At 40.6% G+C, this 16,445-nt stretch overlaps 1 protein-coding gene across 1 annotated transcript in view; it reads left to right on the forward strand.

Moving 5' to 3' along the window:
• Positions 1-16,445, forward strand: part of SHANK2 (SH3 and multiple ankyrin repeat domains 2) — a 412,637-nt gene that overhangs the window by 118,626 nt on the left and 277,566 nt on the right. The window contains exon 16 of the mRNA XM_063333193.1: positions 15,268-15,334. Within this exon, the coding sequence (XP_063189263.1) occupies positions 15,268-15,334 (67 nt within the window). The remainder of the gene's footprint in view (positions 1-15,267; positions 15,335-16,445) is intronic.

Below are 16,445 nucleotides of genomic sequence, written 5' to 3' on the forward strand. Positions count from 1 at the left end.
AGAGGTGTTTAAGGAACGTCTAGATGTGGCACTTCAGGGCATGCTCTGAAGGGCAGAGATTGTAGGTTGTTGGGTTTTTTTTTTTGTGTGTGTGTATGGTTGGACTCAATGATTTCAAAGGTCCTTTCCAACCATGAAGATTCAATGATTCTATGATTCAATGCAATTTCTTAAAAAACGTAATTAACATTAAAAAAAAGAAAAAAAAGGAGAGCTCTCATGGTGATATATCCAGATGCAAACAATGATTATTTATGTTATGTTTTCTCATCCCTTACCTTGGAGTGCTACTCACACAGAGGAACACCCGTTCTCATTTGAGAAAAAGGCTTTTTGGGAATTTTACACATGGCTTTGGGCATATTTATGCCTTTGTGGTGCTGATATGTGTGTTACCTGTTAGGGTATTGGGGGAAATGTTGCCAAATTAAAATATTCCTGACACTAGAGATACAAGATGCTGTTCCAATAACCCTTCCAACAGGAAAGTGCTTGATGGCAGGTTAGAGGTGACCTCAAGTGTCAGCAGATTTCTTCCTACTGTCAATTTTGAAATATCGACAAACTGTTGGGCAGATGCTTCTCCTTACTGGCACATGAAGTACAATTACCAAAGGTCAGTAATCGGTTCATTATACAGCTGGTGCCAAGCCAGTAGCAAAGCAGAGGGTAATACTCTTGTTAAAGACATGTGGCAGCAAAGATGCCTCAACTACTCTGAAGACATTGCCGCTACTTTTGAAAATTCGGACCTCAGCCTAAGGGACTTTCAGCAGTGCACTCCCTTGGCTTGATAAGGGCTGGATATAGTAAGACATCCAGGAGCAGAAAAATACATATGAACACAGAATTGGGTTAAAATCCATTCACTTCCACCCAGGGATGGTTTGCGTAGTGCTGGCTGATCACTCCTAACTGTTGTCTTAACCTCTGTCACTTCTCAGAAAAGCAGACAATATAAGTTACATAGTAAAATATAAAGAAATAATATGATTATCTTTTATTGAGAGATGCAAAATATTGCCACGCTTAGAGATGCTAAAAATACTTACTGCAGAGTGTGTCTTTTTATTTAAAAAAGAAGCTTTTGTTGCTGCACTCTTGTTATGTGACTGTAAACTTATGGGGAGTGTCCATGAGACCATCTTTTGTATCACGCTCCCTGTAAATGATCCGAGACCCTTTTTTCTTCCCCTTTGTGCTTTTTCTCCCCTCTCAGGCAGAGGTGCCCAGCTGAAACGCCTCAGGTGTTCTCACATGCAGCAGGATTTCCCTGGGAAAAACAGTCTCTGAGGTCGCTAGGAGCCAATCTGTTTGTTTTTCCACCAAATGGGTAAACTTCCAAAAGCTCAGAAGCGACGGAAATTGGGTTATAAAAGGGAACAAATTAAGCAAACTAAATTGTAAGGGTCACTACCGCTTCTTGCTTCAAAGTAAGAAGCTCGTGTGCGATTCAGACGTGATTGGTTGTCATGGGTGAAGTTGCAAGAGGCAATGGTGATTCGTACAGTCTTAATTTAATTGTAATATTTTGACAGCAGGATTGAATATTGCTCTTGTGATTTTATTTATACTGTATCCTAGAAGAGAAGGCAGCAAGGGTAAGTTCTTAAATAGCCTGATCGTAACTGAGCAGTCACACGTAGTGTGTCTTATCCTTGGAAAAAGGTCAGCTCTGACAACTGTGTGTGTTTTTTACTGTAGCTGTAAAGAGCGCTGTAAATCTTGTCATTGGAAAAGCTTTATTTCATTGTTGTGTCTATCAGAAGAAGGTTTTGTATTTTTATGGGTTTAGGACAAATTTGGGGTGAATAAATGACATAAAAATACCCCATTAGTTCTAAGACTGGAGCTATATGAACAGGATTAATCTAAAATGCCCGTTTATTTGTATTACGTTGTTACCAGGGGTTTACATGTCTTGAAATGGAAATGCTAGGCACCATATAAAGATGTGACAGATATCCAGTAGTTTTTTTCTCAGTGTTCTTGCAGGAAAGTGCATTGTATCAGACTCTGCTCCAGATTGAACTGTGGGAGAGATGAGAGATGTTGTCCTTTGAGGAATCCTTGATTCCCGTACCTGTGTGTGGTATAAGAAGGTTAAACCTTATGGGAAATCTGTTTCACAAACCGTAGATAAGCATGCTTGTGGTAATCTGCTACATTTAATTTTTTCTTATTGTTAAACCGTGTTATTTTGAGATATTAATACCATTCACTTTCTCTATAAAATGTAATACCTTATTACATTTTGTATGCTGCTGTCATGTGTATGCAATAGTGCTAGTGACACGGACTGAATCAGTCAATAATAATGAACCAGGAACATCAGAGAACCTGAAATCCGCTTTTTGTGCTGAGGCTGCTTCTGCCATGGATGACCAGGGTGCCCAACGGCGTCCTGCTCCTGTCCTGTGTTCCTCTGTCTGCTTGTGTCCAAACGGATTGTCACAACTTCAGACTAGGCAGAAGGAAGAAATTTTTTTTATGCTGAGGGTGGTGAGACACTGGCCCAGGTTGCCCAGAGAGGTGGGAGATGCCTCATCCCTGGAAACGTGCAAGGTCAGGTTGGACGGGGCTCTGAGAGACCTGCTTTAGTTGAAGATGTCCCTGCTTATGGAAGGGGAGTAGGACTAGATGGACTTTAAAGGTCCTTTCCAACCCAAACCATTCTATGATTCTATGAACTTACACTTGCGTTTCTGGGCAACGATGATATTTTAATTTTGTGTCCATGGCCGTCAGTGTGGCACTTCAGGCTTCCAAGTACAGATGAATGGTCATAGTGAGGATGGACAGTGATGTGGTGGCATGTTCTCTTGCCTTTACATGACTGTACAGGCTATTGCCAGAAATCAGTGCTGAATATCCCAGTGAGTTCTTATTGCTTATAAAAATGGAGGATCTGTGCCTCTAGGACAGACTTAGCATCTTCTTGCATTGCTATTTGGAGAGAACATTCGTGACAAGCATTTGGCATACGCTGCCGTCCCGTGTCCATCTTCATCAGAGTATGTTATTGGCATTGACTTGCACTAGACTGCTGTTTCCAAAGGTTTTATTATAGTTAACCCCCAGAATTTGGAACGAATCCACCAAATGTATTAGGTAAAATAGTCACAGTATTTTATGAACCCAATGCATTTGATCCTAAGGGCTTTCCAAAAGCATTTTCAGCCATTTGGGTTAGCAGTTGAAGCAACACTGTATTATTAAGTGTTTGCAGAATTGAATCCCATGAACAGTTTTTACTGTGAAGTAGTGGGCAGTATCTACTGCCTGCTGTGAGTAGGAAGACGTTTTTCTGAAAGTGTTTGGGGAAGAAGCTGCTAATATAGCACGTTTTGCCTTTTCTATCAGGTGGGACTGTCTTCAGAGGTGAGAGTTTTTACCCTGCAGCAGCACAGACCTGTACACGCTTTAGCTGAAAGTTCTGTGTAACCTGACATGGAGCGTAATTTCAAGGAGAGCGAAATCTAGCAAATAAAACACTTTCTCAATCTTTTTTCTAACAGAGTTCTGCTGAAGAAGGTTGCATTTCGTGGCTTTTTGATTTAGCATAGTATTGGAGGGGGGAGAAAATTAAGTCAGTTTTATTACTGGCTGTGTCTTATCTGATTCATCTGATGCTGCAACCTGGCTTTATCTGCTTTTAGTAAATACTCCTTTGCAATCGCTGCTCGCCCATGTAGCACTAACGAGGATTATGTAATAACTGGCTTTTGATGGCTCTTTCCAGCTTGAGCCGGATTTTCCCCTGGAATGGGTCTGTAATTGTAAATGCGCGTGTATCGCACCGTTTGCTTTTTCTTTTCCGTATTAATAATTAAAACCCAGGTGTAGGAAAACACATCTTACTTGAGAATGACTTGCTAGGTGGCATTTTAGCACAGAAGCAGAAAGAGGATGTAATTTATTTTCTCTACTTTTAAAATAGAAATAAAAATTAAATTTCCCAACACATGCAGTGGCCATGGAGGAGGCTTAATACAATCTATACGAAGCAGGGTAAGCTAAAAATCATAGTTATTTCTCATCTAAAGAAACAGGAGGAAATAAAAGAAAGAATGGCGTGAAGCAGCGAAGTTGTGCCTGGGATGAATTTTCCTTCATGTTCCTTTTTTGCTTCCTGACATGTTTCATGGTACCTTTAATGGACTTGCCCGCGTATTCAGTTCAACGCTTTCTGGCACGCTGGTTCTTGCATAACGAGGGATCCTTTTGTCATAGGAGTTAAGTTTGCATTTCAAAGCTGAGAGAGTGAGATGATTTAGAAGTGATTTGCTCGCATGTTGTGAGGAAAGGACTTACATTTTTTTTTTTTTTTTTTTTTTTTTATCTTGGTGTCCATGCAGGCTTAGTTTAATCTGGAGGTATTCAGCCATGGCTTATTCATGAATAAGAGTAGTTAAGCTTTAAGAACGCAGTTGTGTATGTTCATGTAAAATGAAATACAGGTTCTAGTTTTTAAATCATAGTAAGGTTACTGGGAAATGAGCATGGCTGCCTACAGGCAGTTTAGGTGTCAGTCCAGTATAGAGTCCTGCTAAGCCAGCACTGAGGACGCAGGGCGAGCAAAAGGAGGTCATACAGTGCGATACCCTTCTCTTAATTTTGGCTTGAATTCACCAGGCTAGTCAGCTCTGGCACTGGTTCATGGCTACTGAGTGTATTTCAGAAGACCCACAGGGACCGTAAAATCTCCTGCAAGCAAAACGAGCATTTTAGCGATGAAAATGTGCCAGCACTGTTATGCTTGCACTGTAGTTTTTTGATAATACTCAGCTAAATACATGTCGTGTATTTGGATGCACATTGTTATAGATCTGCTTATTTTTAAAATATTAGTTGCTCAAAAATATTTAGGGTAAAATCCTAGTTCCTGTGAAGTGGGTAACATTCTGTTTGATTTCACTGGGGGGTGGGAGCGTGTTCCTCGCACTTCACCTAAGATTGTTGCAAAGCCATGCTACCAAATCTTTCTATATACTCTATTCTAGTGAATATGGGTATTGCTAATCGGCATTTCCTGATTTTAGTACCATGCTAGCCTTTTTAGTTATACAAAATTGCAGACTACATTGTAACAAATAACTTTGGTTAGGCAAAGTCTTTAGCTACTAATAGATTATTTGCTGTAGCTGAAAACAAGATGCTTCCTCTCCTGAGTGAAGACTTTGTAAGAGTTTTAGGAGGCAAAACCAGTGCTTGGGAGGCTACGGTTGTAATTTTTTTTCCATTCCTTGAGCAGAATAGGGGACGTTGTTGCATTCCCTATGTAGCCGCTGCTGCAGAGTCTGGTCGTCATTGCCCATTGCCCATTGCCGCTGACCTTGTCCCACCCATTGTAGGGCACGTTCCATCAGGTTTATGCTCCAAGGCTGTGAAAAATGCTTAGATCTTAGTGCTAGTAGCAATATTTGAAATTTAAAACCCTCATCTTTGCTTACTATTAAAAACCAGCCAGAGCAGCAGCGTGAGGTGGTCCTCGCCAGGGAAGCCATCGCGACTGCTTGGAGGGCTTACGGGAGGGACGGTACCCAGCACAGCCGAGCTGCCTACGGCTGCGCGCAGGAAGGCATCAGTACTTTGACCTTAATACTAAGGCGAAGTGATCGTGGCAAGCCTTTGTTTAAACAGTGCTAAAATGATCAAGGGAATGATGAAGAGCCTCAAAGAAATATTGGCCCTTTCCCATAATTTATATTTTCAGATGCTAAAACTAGTTGTTGAGCAAATGTAAGGTATCTATTTTAAGATACTGCATGTCAATATCTGACTACAGATGGCTCCGTGAATCATAGTTGGAAGAAGGAAAATGTTAGACACTAAGATATTGTTGCTAAGAGATTTTTGTACACAGTATGCTAACATGTGCTGGCAAATTTGGGAACAGTAGCAGCAGCATGCTTTTGGAGAAAAAAAATTCAGTGGTGAAGAAACTGTCTTCAAAGGACTATTTAAAGGATAGTAACATTATTGTCCTTTGTTGTATCAAGAACTGATGAAGATGAAATTGTCGTTCAAGCAGATAACATACAGAAAACATCCAAAAGGTAAAGCTAATCCTGCTGTCCGGTGAAATAGAAAGCGGAGACTAGAAAGAAGAAGAAAAAAAATTATATGCTTTGGGGTTTAAATTAAGCAAGTTTCAAGAAGATTAAAGGTGATGGTTGCTGATATTTTGCCATCTACTGGACATCAGATATATTAATAGACAAAGTTAGTTCCTTTCAAAATGCATAATATTAAGCTTGTATTACATTATAGAATTAAAGCTGTTAAGAATTATTTTTTTGTCCGGGAAAGCAGCATGTATGAAAATGCTGAGTATGATTTTTTACTGATATTCTTTCATAACGTTACTACAGAGTGATTTAGGAAAATTGCTAGCATTTTATTCTCCTGGTAGAGAACGGGGATTATTTCTGCACTTAATATAAATCTTTACTGACTATTATTTAAAGAAAACAAAAATAAATTTTACTGCTTTTCTTTATTCTATGTGTACCTTGTTCATCTTATTTCAGTGAGTTTTACTGAAACTTGAAAATGTTATACCTGAAGTGGAGCTTCAAATTGATAACATTAATTAACATTAATAACATTAATTTTATCAATAAATAAAACCTTTCAGTTCTGATATATTTTCAACAAAAACATTATTATCTTATTATATATGTGCAAAAATTACACAATTATAAACTTCTCAAAATGGTAATTTGCTTCTGACATATTTCTAATTAGACGTGTTACATCTCAACTTCAAAACTGATTAGTTTTTAATAAAGTTTCGGAGTGTAAATGTAAATTACATTTACTCCATAATGTAAACATATGTATCTTCTTGAGATATGTCATCCATATTATATGTATTCAGGAGCGCTGTTAGAAAAAGAGAGTGAGTTAGTGATATTAATAGTATATTAATCGAGGATTGGGTTTTATTTTATAATGAGGTGAACTAAGAAGCTTCCGCTAGCTTTATTTTACAGTGTTGTAGCTTAAAAGTCAAAAATCAGCTGTAATCAATACAGCTACAAAATGTGGGATGATACTTTGCCCCTTGATTTTGGAAAGTAAAATACAGAATTCATGATTATTCAGCATTTGTCTTTTAGATCATATAGTTATTGGAAGTGCCTAGAATTTTCCAACTGGTTCAGAAAAAACCCCCATGTTGTTGTATATATTGAATTCTTAGTGTCTTCTCTAATTGCAGATCTCTTAAGTCTGTGTTGTGATTTGAGCTCAGAACAATACTTGTCAAATGGTCACGTTTTGCTACGGTATTAGAAAAGAATGTATTTCCAAAGGAAAGTGAGTTCTAGGTGTGTTCTTCCATTTATTGAATAACTAGACGTACCCTCATGTAGAAGCTCTCTGAAATTGTGTCAGAAACCGATAGTGTTTGATCCGTACATTTTTCTCCCACACCTATGGAAAAGAAATTTGGAACACAGATTGCTTCTTGCTTTTCCAACCCGAACTCCATCTGTACCACTGAAGAGAGTTCTGAAATCTACATGCTGCTCATATATGAGAGCAACGGATACATATTGATTTAAGATTTATTTTTTTTTTAATATTTTTTTTTTTGAGTCTGCAAAGTGTGCTGCATGATTTTGTGTCACTATTTATGAGGGATAGAACCTGATGGTGCTGTGTCCTGCATGGGCGTGCACAGGCATATGTGAGAGCAGGGTCTTCGCAATTAATTGACCTTAATTTAACTTTCTAATCTCCTGGTGGATGACTGCTGCATACTTGATGGTACACAGTGACAGGCTTCAAAGGGGCTTTAGACTCCCAAAAGCCTTTACCTCTTGGTTTTATTAGGGAGAGCTTTTCTTTCGAGAGGACACGATAGAAATACCTTGAACTTCGTTGCCTTTTCATTGCCCCACAGTAAGCACCATTGGATTTTCAGATTCAATTAAAAAGGTTTCTGTCTGCAAAGGTTCTGATTATAATGGAATGGTTTAGAGATTGCCTTGCTGTTGGATTGTCACCTCTTTCTTGATATTGCAGTCATTGGGTGAATTGCTGGTGTGATACTTGTCTGGGAACTTGCACTTTTTAAAAATGATGTCATTTCTTATAACTTTAATGTTAAGAAAACACGTCCTTATTATGGCATGTGGAAGAGCTTTTCAGGCGGTCTCTTCATTAAGGAGGTGATCCCAGCCATTCCTCCTAAACTCACTTGTGTTCATTTCTCATGAGTCTCTGCTGATCGTGAATCCTATTGCATAACGGCTGTAACTGCTTGGATGGTGTTTCTTCATTGCTAAAATAATATAGTCCTTAGTGGTACAAGAAATAATTTAGGATAAGTCTGTGATTTAAGTGGAAGGCAATTTCTGGAGAGTCTTATGGTTAGAGTCTCATTGGCAGGGTTGTATCACCTCTTCCAGTTCCACCTGGAGGTGGGAGCTCGTGGGGTGGATGTACCTCAGAGCATCATAGAATCACAGAATGTGTTGGGTTGGAAGGGACCTCTAAAGGCCATCTAGTCCAGCCCCCCTGCAGTGAGCAGGGACATTTTTAGATCAGGTTGCTCACAGCCTCATCCAGCCTGGCCTTGAACGTCTCCAGGGATGGGGCCTCCACCACCTCTCTGGGCAACCTGGGCCAGTGTCTCACCACCTTCAGTATTCTGTGTGTCCATCTGCCTTTCTGCTGCTTGGCTGAGACCAAGCAAAGTCGAGACTGAAGCGGTGTTTTGTCCTGGGATAGAGCTACCTCCTTCTGTGTTTGGGCCATACCTGAACTCTGCCATTTCAAGCTTTCTTGAAAGACCCTCATTTAGTGGGCGCTGCTGGGTAGCAGAGGCGGTGGAAGGGTGAAACGTCAGCCCTGAAGGAAGGATAACGCAGGGTACTTTCATCAGGAAGGTCAAATGGTCTGGAAGAGAAGGGGGAGAAAAAGCAGGTGGGGAGTGCTGAGTGTTTTATCCTGAACTGCTTATTGTGAATTGCAGCTACAGCTGGGCAGCCCAAACAGCTTCCTCCGCTCTCCGTTTAGGCAGAGCGCTTTGAAGCTTTGTCTCGCCTGGTCTAAGCTTTAAGCATGGGCAGAAGGAAGCGCAGCAGCCTTGACTGAGAGTGGAACGTAAATGAACCGAGAGACTCCCTCCTCGCTCCCAGGTTAGAAAGTTTGTCAAAGTTCATTGGCTGGATTTGAGAGGGGACAACTTCAATTTCTGTCTCTTTTTGTATTGTTTCTTATTGTATGGAGCAGTTTGTTCCAAAGAGCGATAATGTAACACTGGTTTTGGTACTTGCCTTTCAGGGACTGACCTATAAAGCTCTAAAATTGTGTTTGCTAACAGGCTACAAAGATCCTGCTCTAATTTAATATGGAGTCTACCTGTGATACATTACGAGAGCAGAAAAAAATCAATAGTGAAAGGTTAGTGACAGGTGAAGTGTATGTATAATTTCCAGTTTCCCAAAAGGAACAGAACACTGCATTAATCACAATAAAAAAGAATAATATCTAAATACTTGGATGTAAGTAAGTGATACGTTGACAACTGCATTTATGAGGCTGAAAAGAGAGAAGCTGGTGAGTCAGTGCTGCTGCTTGTATCTGGTCCAGAGTCTGAAAACATTATGAAACCCTGTGGCACCGAAACCTGTAACTGGACATGTGTCAGGTTTCACGGTTGACACAAAGTAGTCTTCCTTGCCGCGAGATTCAGGGAAGCAGAACTAACCAGATGCGTCAAATGTTTAATTTCTGAATTGACTTCTGAAAGCCAACTTCAAAACTGCCTGTATCCAGAGGGAACGTTTCTGACTAAATATCAGAAAATCAGAGGATGAGAATAATGCTGTGCCGGGAGGAAGAAATGTCCTTCTTCACCTTCTTCACCCTAGTGCCTCATGACCAGTTATGAGGGTTTCATTCCTCGTCCCGTGCCCTGTGCTGGACTGGCAGTCATGGGGTGCCCCCTCTCCTGCCTGCTCCCCCCGCTCTGCGTCACAGCTACTTCATTCATTCAAGTTTCTACTTCACCGAGCTGTCCCTTAGTTACCAGCCATAGCAACTGGCCAAGTGTCAGTTCACCTCCTGCACCGAGCGGGTGGCAGAGCAGCTGGCGTCGCCTGCCGTGGCGGGGAGTAACCCCCTGCGACCAGCTGCGGCGTGTGGAGGAAACGTCTGTCTGTGAGGCATTCCGCGAGGCTCTAACAAGCTTTCCTTCTACCACGGCGGAGCAAATATCCATATAAACGCAGAGCTTCTGGTCTCGCTCTGGCAGTGACACCAGCTCGTGCCTGGGCTCCGCTGCCTTGCCCGCGGTCACTGACCCCGTGCCTGGGTGCTCCGCGGCCCTCTGCGCGTGTCTCGGCTGTCACCCCTTGCAGCGACTCCGTTCGCTTTTTGTTGCGGTGACGTTAGGAAGACAGAGTGTCGTGGAAATAGGTGGTGATACCGCCAGTCTAGCTGCATGGTTTACCCTCCTTTCTTTTTATTTTGTACGAATTGTCTCCTCCCGAGAGAGATCTTCCTGCTCAGTTTTACTTCCTGCTCCCTTCCCTATTGTAGGCGTATGTACTTATTCAGGTCAGTCATGTATGTTATCAAATGTAATTTGAAAATAACTAATTCCCCTTGTTAACACCCTTAGTGGGGGTCAGTTAAACTTGGAGGCGTGGGAGCCGATAAATGAGTCACTTTGGTTACTATCATTCATGTAAAATTGCCTCTAATGATGATTTAAAAAAAAAAAACCAACCCAGGAGTTTCTGTTCTCTGTGTTGTACAGTGGGCTCCATGGCAGCGATCCCAACCAAATGGCACTGCAGCAGAGAAGGATCCTGGTTTGGGTCTGAAAACTCTCTGCTTGAGCTGTGCAGGTTTTAGTGGAAGTTGTCAAGGAGTGATTTTTTTTTTTTTTTTTTTCTTTTTAGACGATGCATAAACAGGTTTTATCGGGTATACAGAGTAACGTGACTAAGGACATACAGATTTTTGATGTAAGACAAGCGTCTCGTCCGTGGCAAAAGGAGGCAATGAAGGGCATTTGCTGCAGGGATCAGATAGTAAGAGTGCTGTATTTGCAGATTTTAAAAAGCTGCCGTTTTTGAAGCTTCAGCATAACAGAGTCTGTAGTTGGCCTCCAGTTGTAAAGCGCTACCTCCAGCCTCTCACGGTAATATTTCATGTCTGTAAACATGCACGTGATGCATTTTGATGACTGGAATCCAGTTCCTACTGGAATTGCAAAAAAAAAATCTTTCCCTGCAGTTTTGCTGGCTCTGCTGCTTTTTCCCTGCCAAGAAGAGGTGTCTTGTGATCCAAAAAAACCCCAAATAAAACCTTCTTTCCTGCCGTAACCTCTCAGTTAGAAATCCAGCACTCGACTACAGAGCGTCCTGAAAAGCAAAATATGGCTATTTAAAACCAGGAAAATGGAGAAGCGTATTTTCTGTGAAGACGCTACATTAGGTTTGTGAGGGTTTTTTTAAGTAGAAAGAAATTTAATACAATTATAGAACTCCAGTAAGGCTCTGATTTAGTTTTCGTCTTAATCGTGGGGAGACTTTACACCGCCTTAATTTGGTTCAAGCCCTAGATCTTCTGAAGACCATTCACGCGTACAGTTTTATTTGAACACCCTATAATTTTGATTCCAAATAAATTTTGATGGAAAAGCGGCTGTGGTTGCTGTGCTTTGTAGTTTGCAACTGTAAAAATTGAATGAGTGTAATTTTGTAGCTCTCAGATTTTTCTCTTGACTTCACTCTCTCCCACACTCTTTACCCATCAAATTCAAGTGAAGTGTATTGATGTTATGCCAAGAAATATTTGTACTTTTAAACTTTTTCTTGCTTTCTTTAGCTCTTAACATCCTTCATTTTTGCTGTTAGAATTTTACATGCTGTTTTTAGCGAATTGAAGCAAATTAAACCGAGAGAGATGATACCTTGAGCTCGCTGAATTTCAGTGCTTGATTCAGAAGCAAGCACGGGAACAGTTCTCTGTCAAGCTGTCTCTTAGCTATCTGGCAATATCTTTTTTTGAGTAATAAAATGTGTTTATCCCTTGAACAGCATGTTTATACTTGAGTTTTAAAATCTACTCTGTATCAAAAATTCTTTCATTTGAGTAACATGGCTGCTGTCTAGCGAGCTGCCTGTCACTGGTGAATTCCCTGTTAGAATTTTACATGCTAATTGGAGGTAATGTTGAAGAGAGGTGTTGTTGCTTGCTTATAACGTAGAGAAAAGCCCCGATCTACACGCAAACGTTGCTTTTATGGACCGGAACCAAGAACCAAGCCAGGCTGCAGAATGTGAAGGTAAAGAGCCAGCGTTTGTACAGCTCTGCTGTTACTTTCGTGGAGCTGTTTGCCGTGGACAGCCGTGAGTTACGCTTCAGAAGCTGTACAGAGGAGGCTGAGGGCCAGATTCTGATGCCTTCTGCATGCTGAGAAGCAGTTCATTTCAGGAGTAGTTCCTGGAGTAAAGGTCTTCTTCCTAATGGTTCAAGTAGCAGTTTTCAGGTGGATAATTGCCTCTGTTGGCGATGAGGTGGCAGCGCACCAATCTACCTCTCTGGCCTCCCTGATCTTCGCAGACATTATGGCATGCAGAAGTCTTACGACATATCTGAGAAAAAACAGTCTTTATGTTTCCAGCTGTGGACTAAAAGCAGAAGTGGGATTGAGTTGAAACCAGTATTATTGATTCGTAGTAATGCGTTTTGCTCCCAAGAATCCATCAACGTTTGACGTAACACAGCTGAGAAGTGCCCAAAGCAAAGCGTTTCCTTACTGTTAATATGAGAAAATAATTACACGATTATCACTAGTAAGTATGGTGATATTACATGTGAGTTAATTATTTAAAGGGCAGAAATGATTATACTGCACATGCCGTGCTCATGGCTGCCTCCTGAGGCTTATTTTAAAACACGAGGCTACGCATATTGAGTGTAACTGCCCGGTGCTAGACAAATGTGGAATAGAACGTCTGCCATGAAATAGATACACTTGAAATGAAAAGAAAATGGAATTACTGTGTTTAGCCTTTATGTTGGATAGAAATTTTTAATGAAACGAGAAACTATTTGCCAAGAAAAAAAGACGGAACCTGAAAAGCATTAAAAAAAAATTATATTGGGGGAAAACCTGGATTCAGGGAATTAACATGATAAATGGTAGGTTCAGTTGTTTTAAACTTTGCTTGGTAAGGTAAAAAAGTTATTCTGATATGGTATTATGCTTAAAATATGGTAATTTCTTTAGTCTTGCTTGTACTTTACTAGCCACTAGGCTTTACAACCTAAACTGAATCGGTTTGTCTTTCTTTAGACCAACTGTTGCTTGCTTAGGACGCAAAGATAAACCGGAGACTGCTTCACTGTGTTTGAAATAGTTTTTTTAATTATTGGGGATCCTTCCCCAAGGGTTTCCAGGGCTGCGTACAGAAAGGACTAATGAGTAATGGCTTGAAGCATAAGTCTAATACAATGGGAGTCTCGGGTCTAAGGAAAGGCCTTAAAATGAAGTCATCGGGAGGGGAAAAAAGAGCGTGATAATCTGACTTTCAGCAATCCCGTCTAGTTTTATTCAGGAGCGTTGCAGTGAGTTCTTTTTTCTAAGGCCGTGCACCCATGCCCGTAGGAAATAGTCTTCCTCATACAGTGTTTCAATGGGACTTCTGCCGGTGGTGTGGTAGGATCTATGGTGTGTCCACTCCGAGCCCTGCGTGAGATGCACTAATGGCAGAAGGAGACATCATGTAAATAACCGATGCTGAATGAAAAGTGCAGAAAATATGTGTGATTATTTTATTTTTAGGTGAAACGGACGTAATGGTCATGACTCGTGATTTAAACCTGCTCTAAGTCTACCCTTTAAAGCAGATTTGGAAACTTAAATACAAATTAGTCAAGATTTTCTGTCTGAAGTGTGTTGCTTGTGTGTTAAGTCTTCATTTTTGAGGATTTCCATATTAGTTTGTTTCGCTTGGTCGTAAATAAAATTGTCCGTTCAATTTCCTGTGATGAGTGCAGAAATAAGGTCTTATGCTTGTTACTCGAAGAGATATTTTTCACATTAACTGTACTTGATACACCTCCCTAAGGCCGTTTCAGCGCTTCAGTCTTCCTTTGCGTTATTCGACATCCCTGAGATTTGCGGACTGGTACGAGGAGATAATCTTTCTTGGTCATCAGCTCAGAAATTTCCCTGAGTTTTCAGTCATTTCTCACGACTGCCAGTAGCCCTATATCCAGGGGAGTCCTTAAATAAGTTTGGGGTTTTTTTTTTAATTTTTTTTCTTTTTTGGCCTGCACCCTGTATATGCAGAAGCTTCTATGAGAAAGGTGCGCCCAGCGTCGCCCTTTTACCTGCACCAGGAAAGCCACAGTGCCATTCGGGGGCAGTATCCGTCACAATATAAAGCTGCCAAACAGAGCCAGCAAAGGTAATTGCTGAATATTCAGGGCAAAAATAGGAGAAGAAGAAAAAGGGAGGAGACAGCGATGGCATAACCAAATCACTTTACTCGTATCCAGTGGAGATGTTTCTCTTTTTAAGTACTTTAAATGGGAATTTGGAATAAGTAGTTACATGTCTATGTTTGACAACCAGGAAATACATGAAAAAGGAAATTATTACTTTAGAACTATTTTTATTAAAATACTTTAAATTTTATATATATGCGTAAGCTTTTCCAGTTCTTCTTTTTTTTAGTCTTTTTTGGTGTTTTAGCGGTACCTGAATACTTGTAGTTCTTGGTACTTCTTCCCTGGTTATCCCACCTGCGTTGCGTTGTAGCCCCTGTTTTCATTGCTCAGGTAAGTTGTGAGGCAGGAACAATTTAAGAGAAATAATATCTTGGATGTGTCTCTCCAAATCTGCTCCTGTACCGTTCCCACACGCCAGTAATAGCTCCCAGAGCTTTGGGGATGGTGTGGTTACTGTTCACTGCTGGTTTTGACTGCCGCCACATGAAAAGCCTCAGCTCTTCTGGGGGTCTCCCGAGACATCCACGATCCCAGCGTTCCTGGTAGACGGGGAACTGGGGGACCAGCAGAGCTGCTTATAAATAGTTGGAGACGTCATTTCTCACCATTCCTTCAGAAATGCATTGCGGGTAGTAGTCGCAGAATAGAAATAATAAAGTTACTCCACCTTGCGAAGTGAAAATGTAGTTGTATGATGTTTGTCAGTAACGTAACGTGCATATTTTCCTACTTAATAAGTGATGGCAATATGCTAATTGTAACTTTTTTACAATCCTTTAGGTGGCCATAATAGCGGGAAATTTTGAGCTCGCTGAATATATCAAGAATCACAGGGAAGCTGATATTGGTAAGCAAAATATTTACAGATGCAGAAAATAAGCTATATGTGTTTAAACCAGGATTTTGCAAAGATGTTAAATCTGATTCCACGTGAGATATGACTACAGGGCTGACGATAGTATCATTTGGGGAGATTTTAGAAGTAACTTTTCTGTAAAAAATGACGATGGGGAAAAAGCAGAAATGTTTTCAGAATAAGCTCTGAAAATGAAAATTTGCTCAGTACCGCAAGAGAGTGGTGGATGCTTTTATAAGTATAAATTAGACAGTTTGTAAGAGATTAAATACACATCCACATACCTGGAAGAGCCAAATTGGCTCTTGCAGGCTGTTTTGGCATCAACCTAAAGCAGCCTGAAGTAGGAATAATTGGTCAGAAGAAGATTAAGAGAGATACTTCTCTGCAATTCAGTGAAGATGTGGCGGAAACTGCCTGTCCATAAAACCATTTCCTCTCCCTGAGGTGGGTGTGCGGCACTAGCGACAGGCGTTAAGGGCCCTTGACAAAAATCCTTAAGGCTTTTTAAAGTGCGTTTTACATAGAGAGTTTTGCCATTAAAATAAAAACCAGATTGATAAAAGTGATGTCTAATCCAGTTTAATTAAAATGAATTGAAATGCTTTAATTCAAGTTAATTAAAGTTCCACGGGAACTTCCTGAAGTGAATGGAAAAAGGCATTCCTTTTGAAGCAGGAGGGTCTGCGTAGTCGACTGCACTGATTTAACTCAGTGATGCAAATCTGTGACTTGACAGTATTTAATTTATGTGGAAAACTAGGCCAGCTCACAGGAAACTGGAATTTCTCTGGGTTAAGGCCTCCTTTTCCTTTCCCTTCCTGGTTGTGTATGATCTGCAGGGATATAGTTAAAAATTCTGTGCGGTAATGTGAATTCTCGTAGCACTGTGATACTCTGAACTCTTTGCGGTATGCGGTGAGAAAAATGAGGACACGTTGCATAAAGGTCTGGCATAAAAGTCATAACTTCTGCATAAAAGTTGGTAGTGAGTTTGGGAGGTTTTTACCTGAGATAGTGGGATAGTTCCTTCCCATGTAAGAAATCTTCATCCTTCTGTATTTATAAACAATAAGATGTAAAATATGCACTAAAAATGCAT

Source organism: Chroicocephalus ridibundus, chromosome 4 (genome assembly GCF_963924245.1).
Source record: "Chroicocephalus ridibundus chromosome 4, bChrRid1.1, whole genome shotgun sequence".
In the NCBI taxonomy this organism is placed as follows: Eukaryota; Metazoa; Chordata; class Aves; order Charadriiformes; family Laridae; genus Chroicocephalus; species Chroicocephalus ridibundus.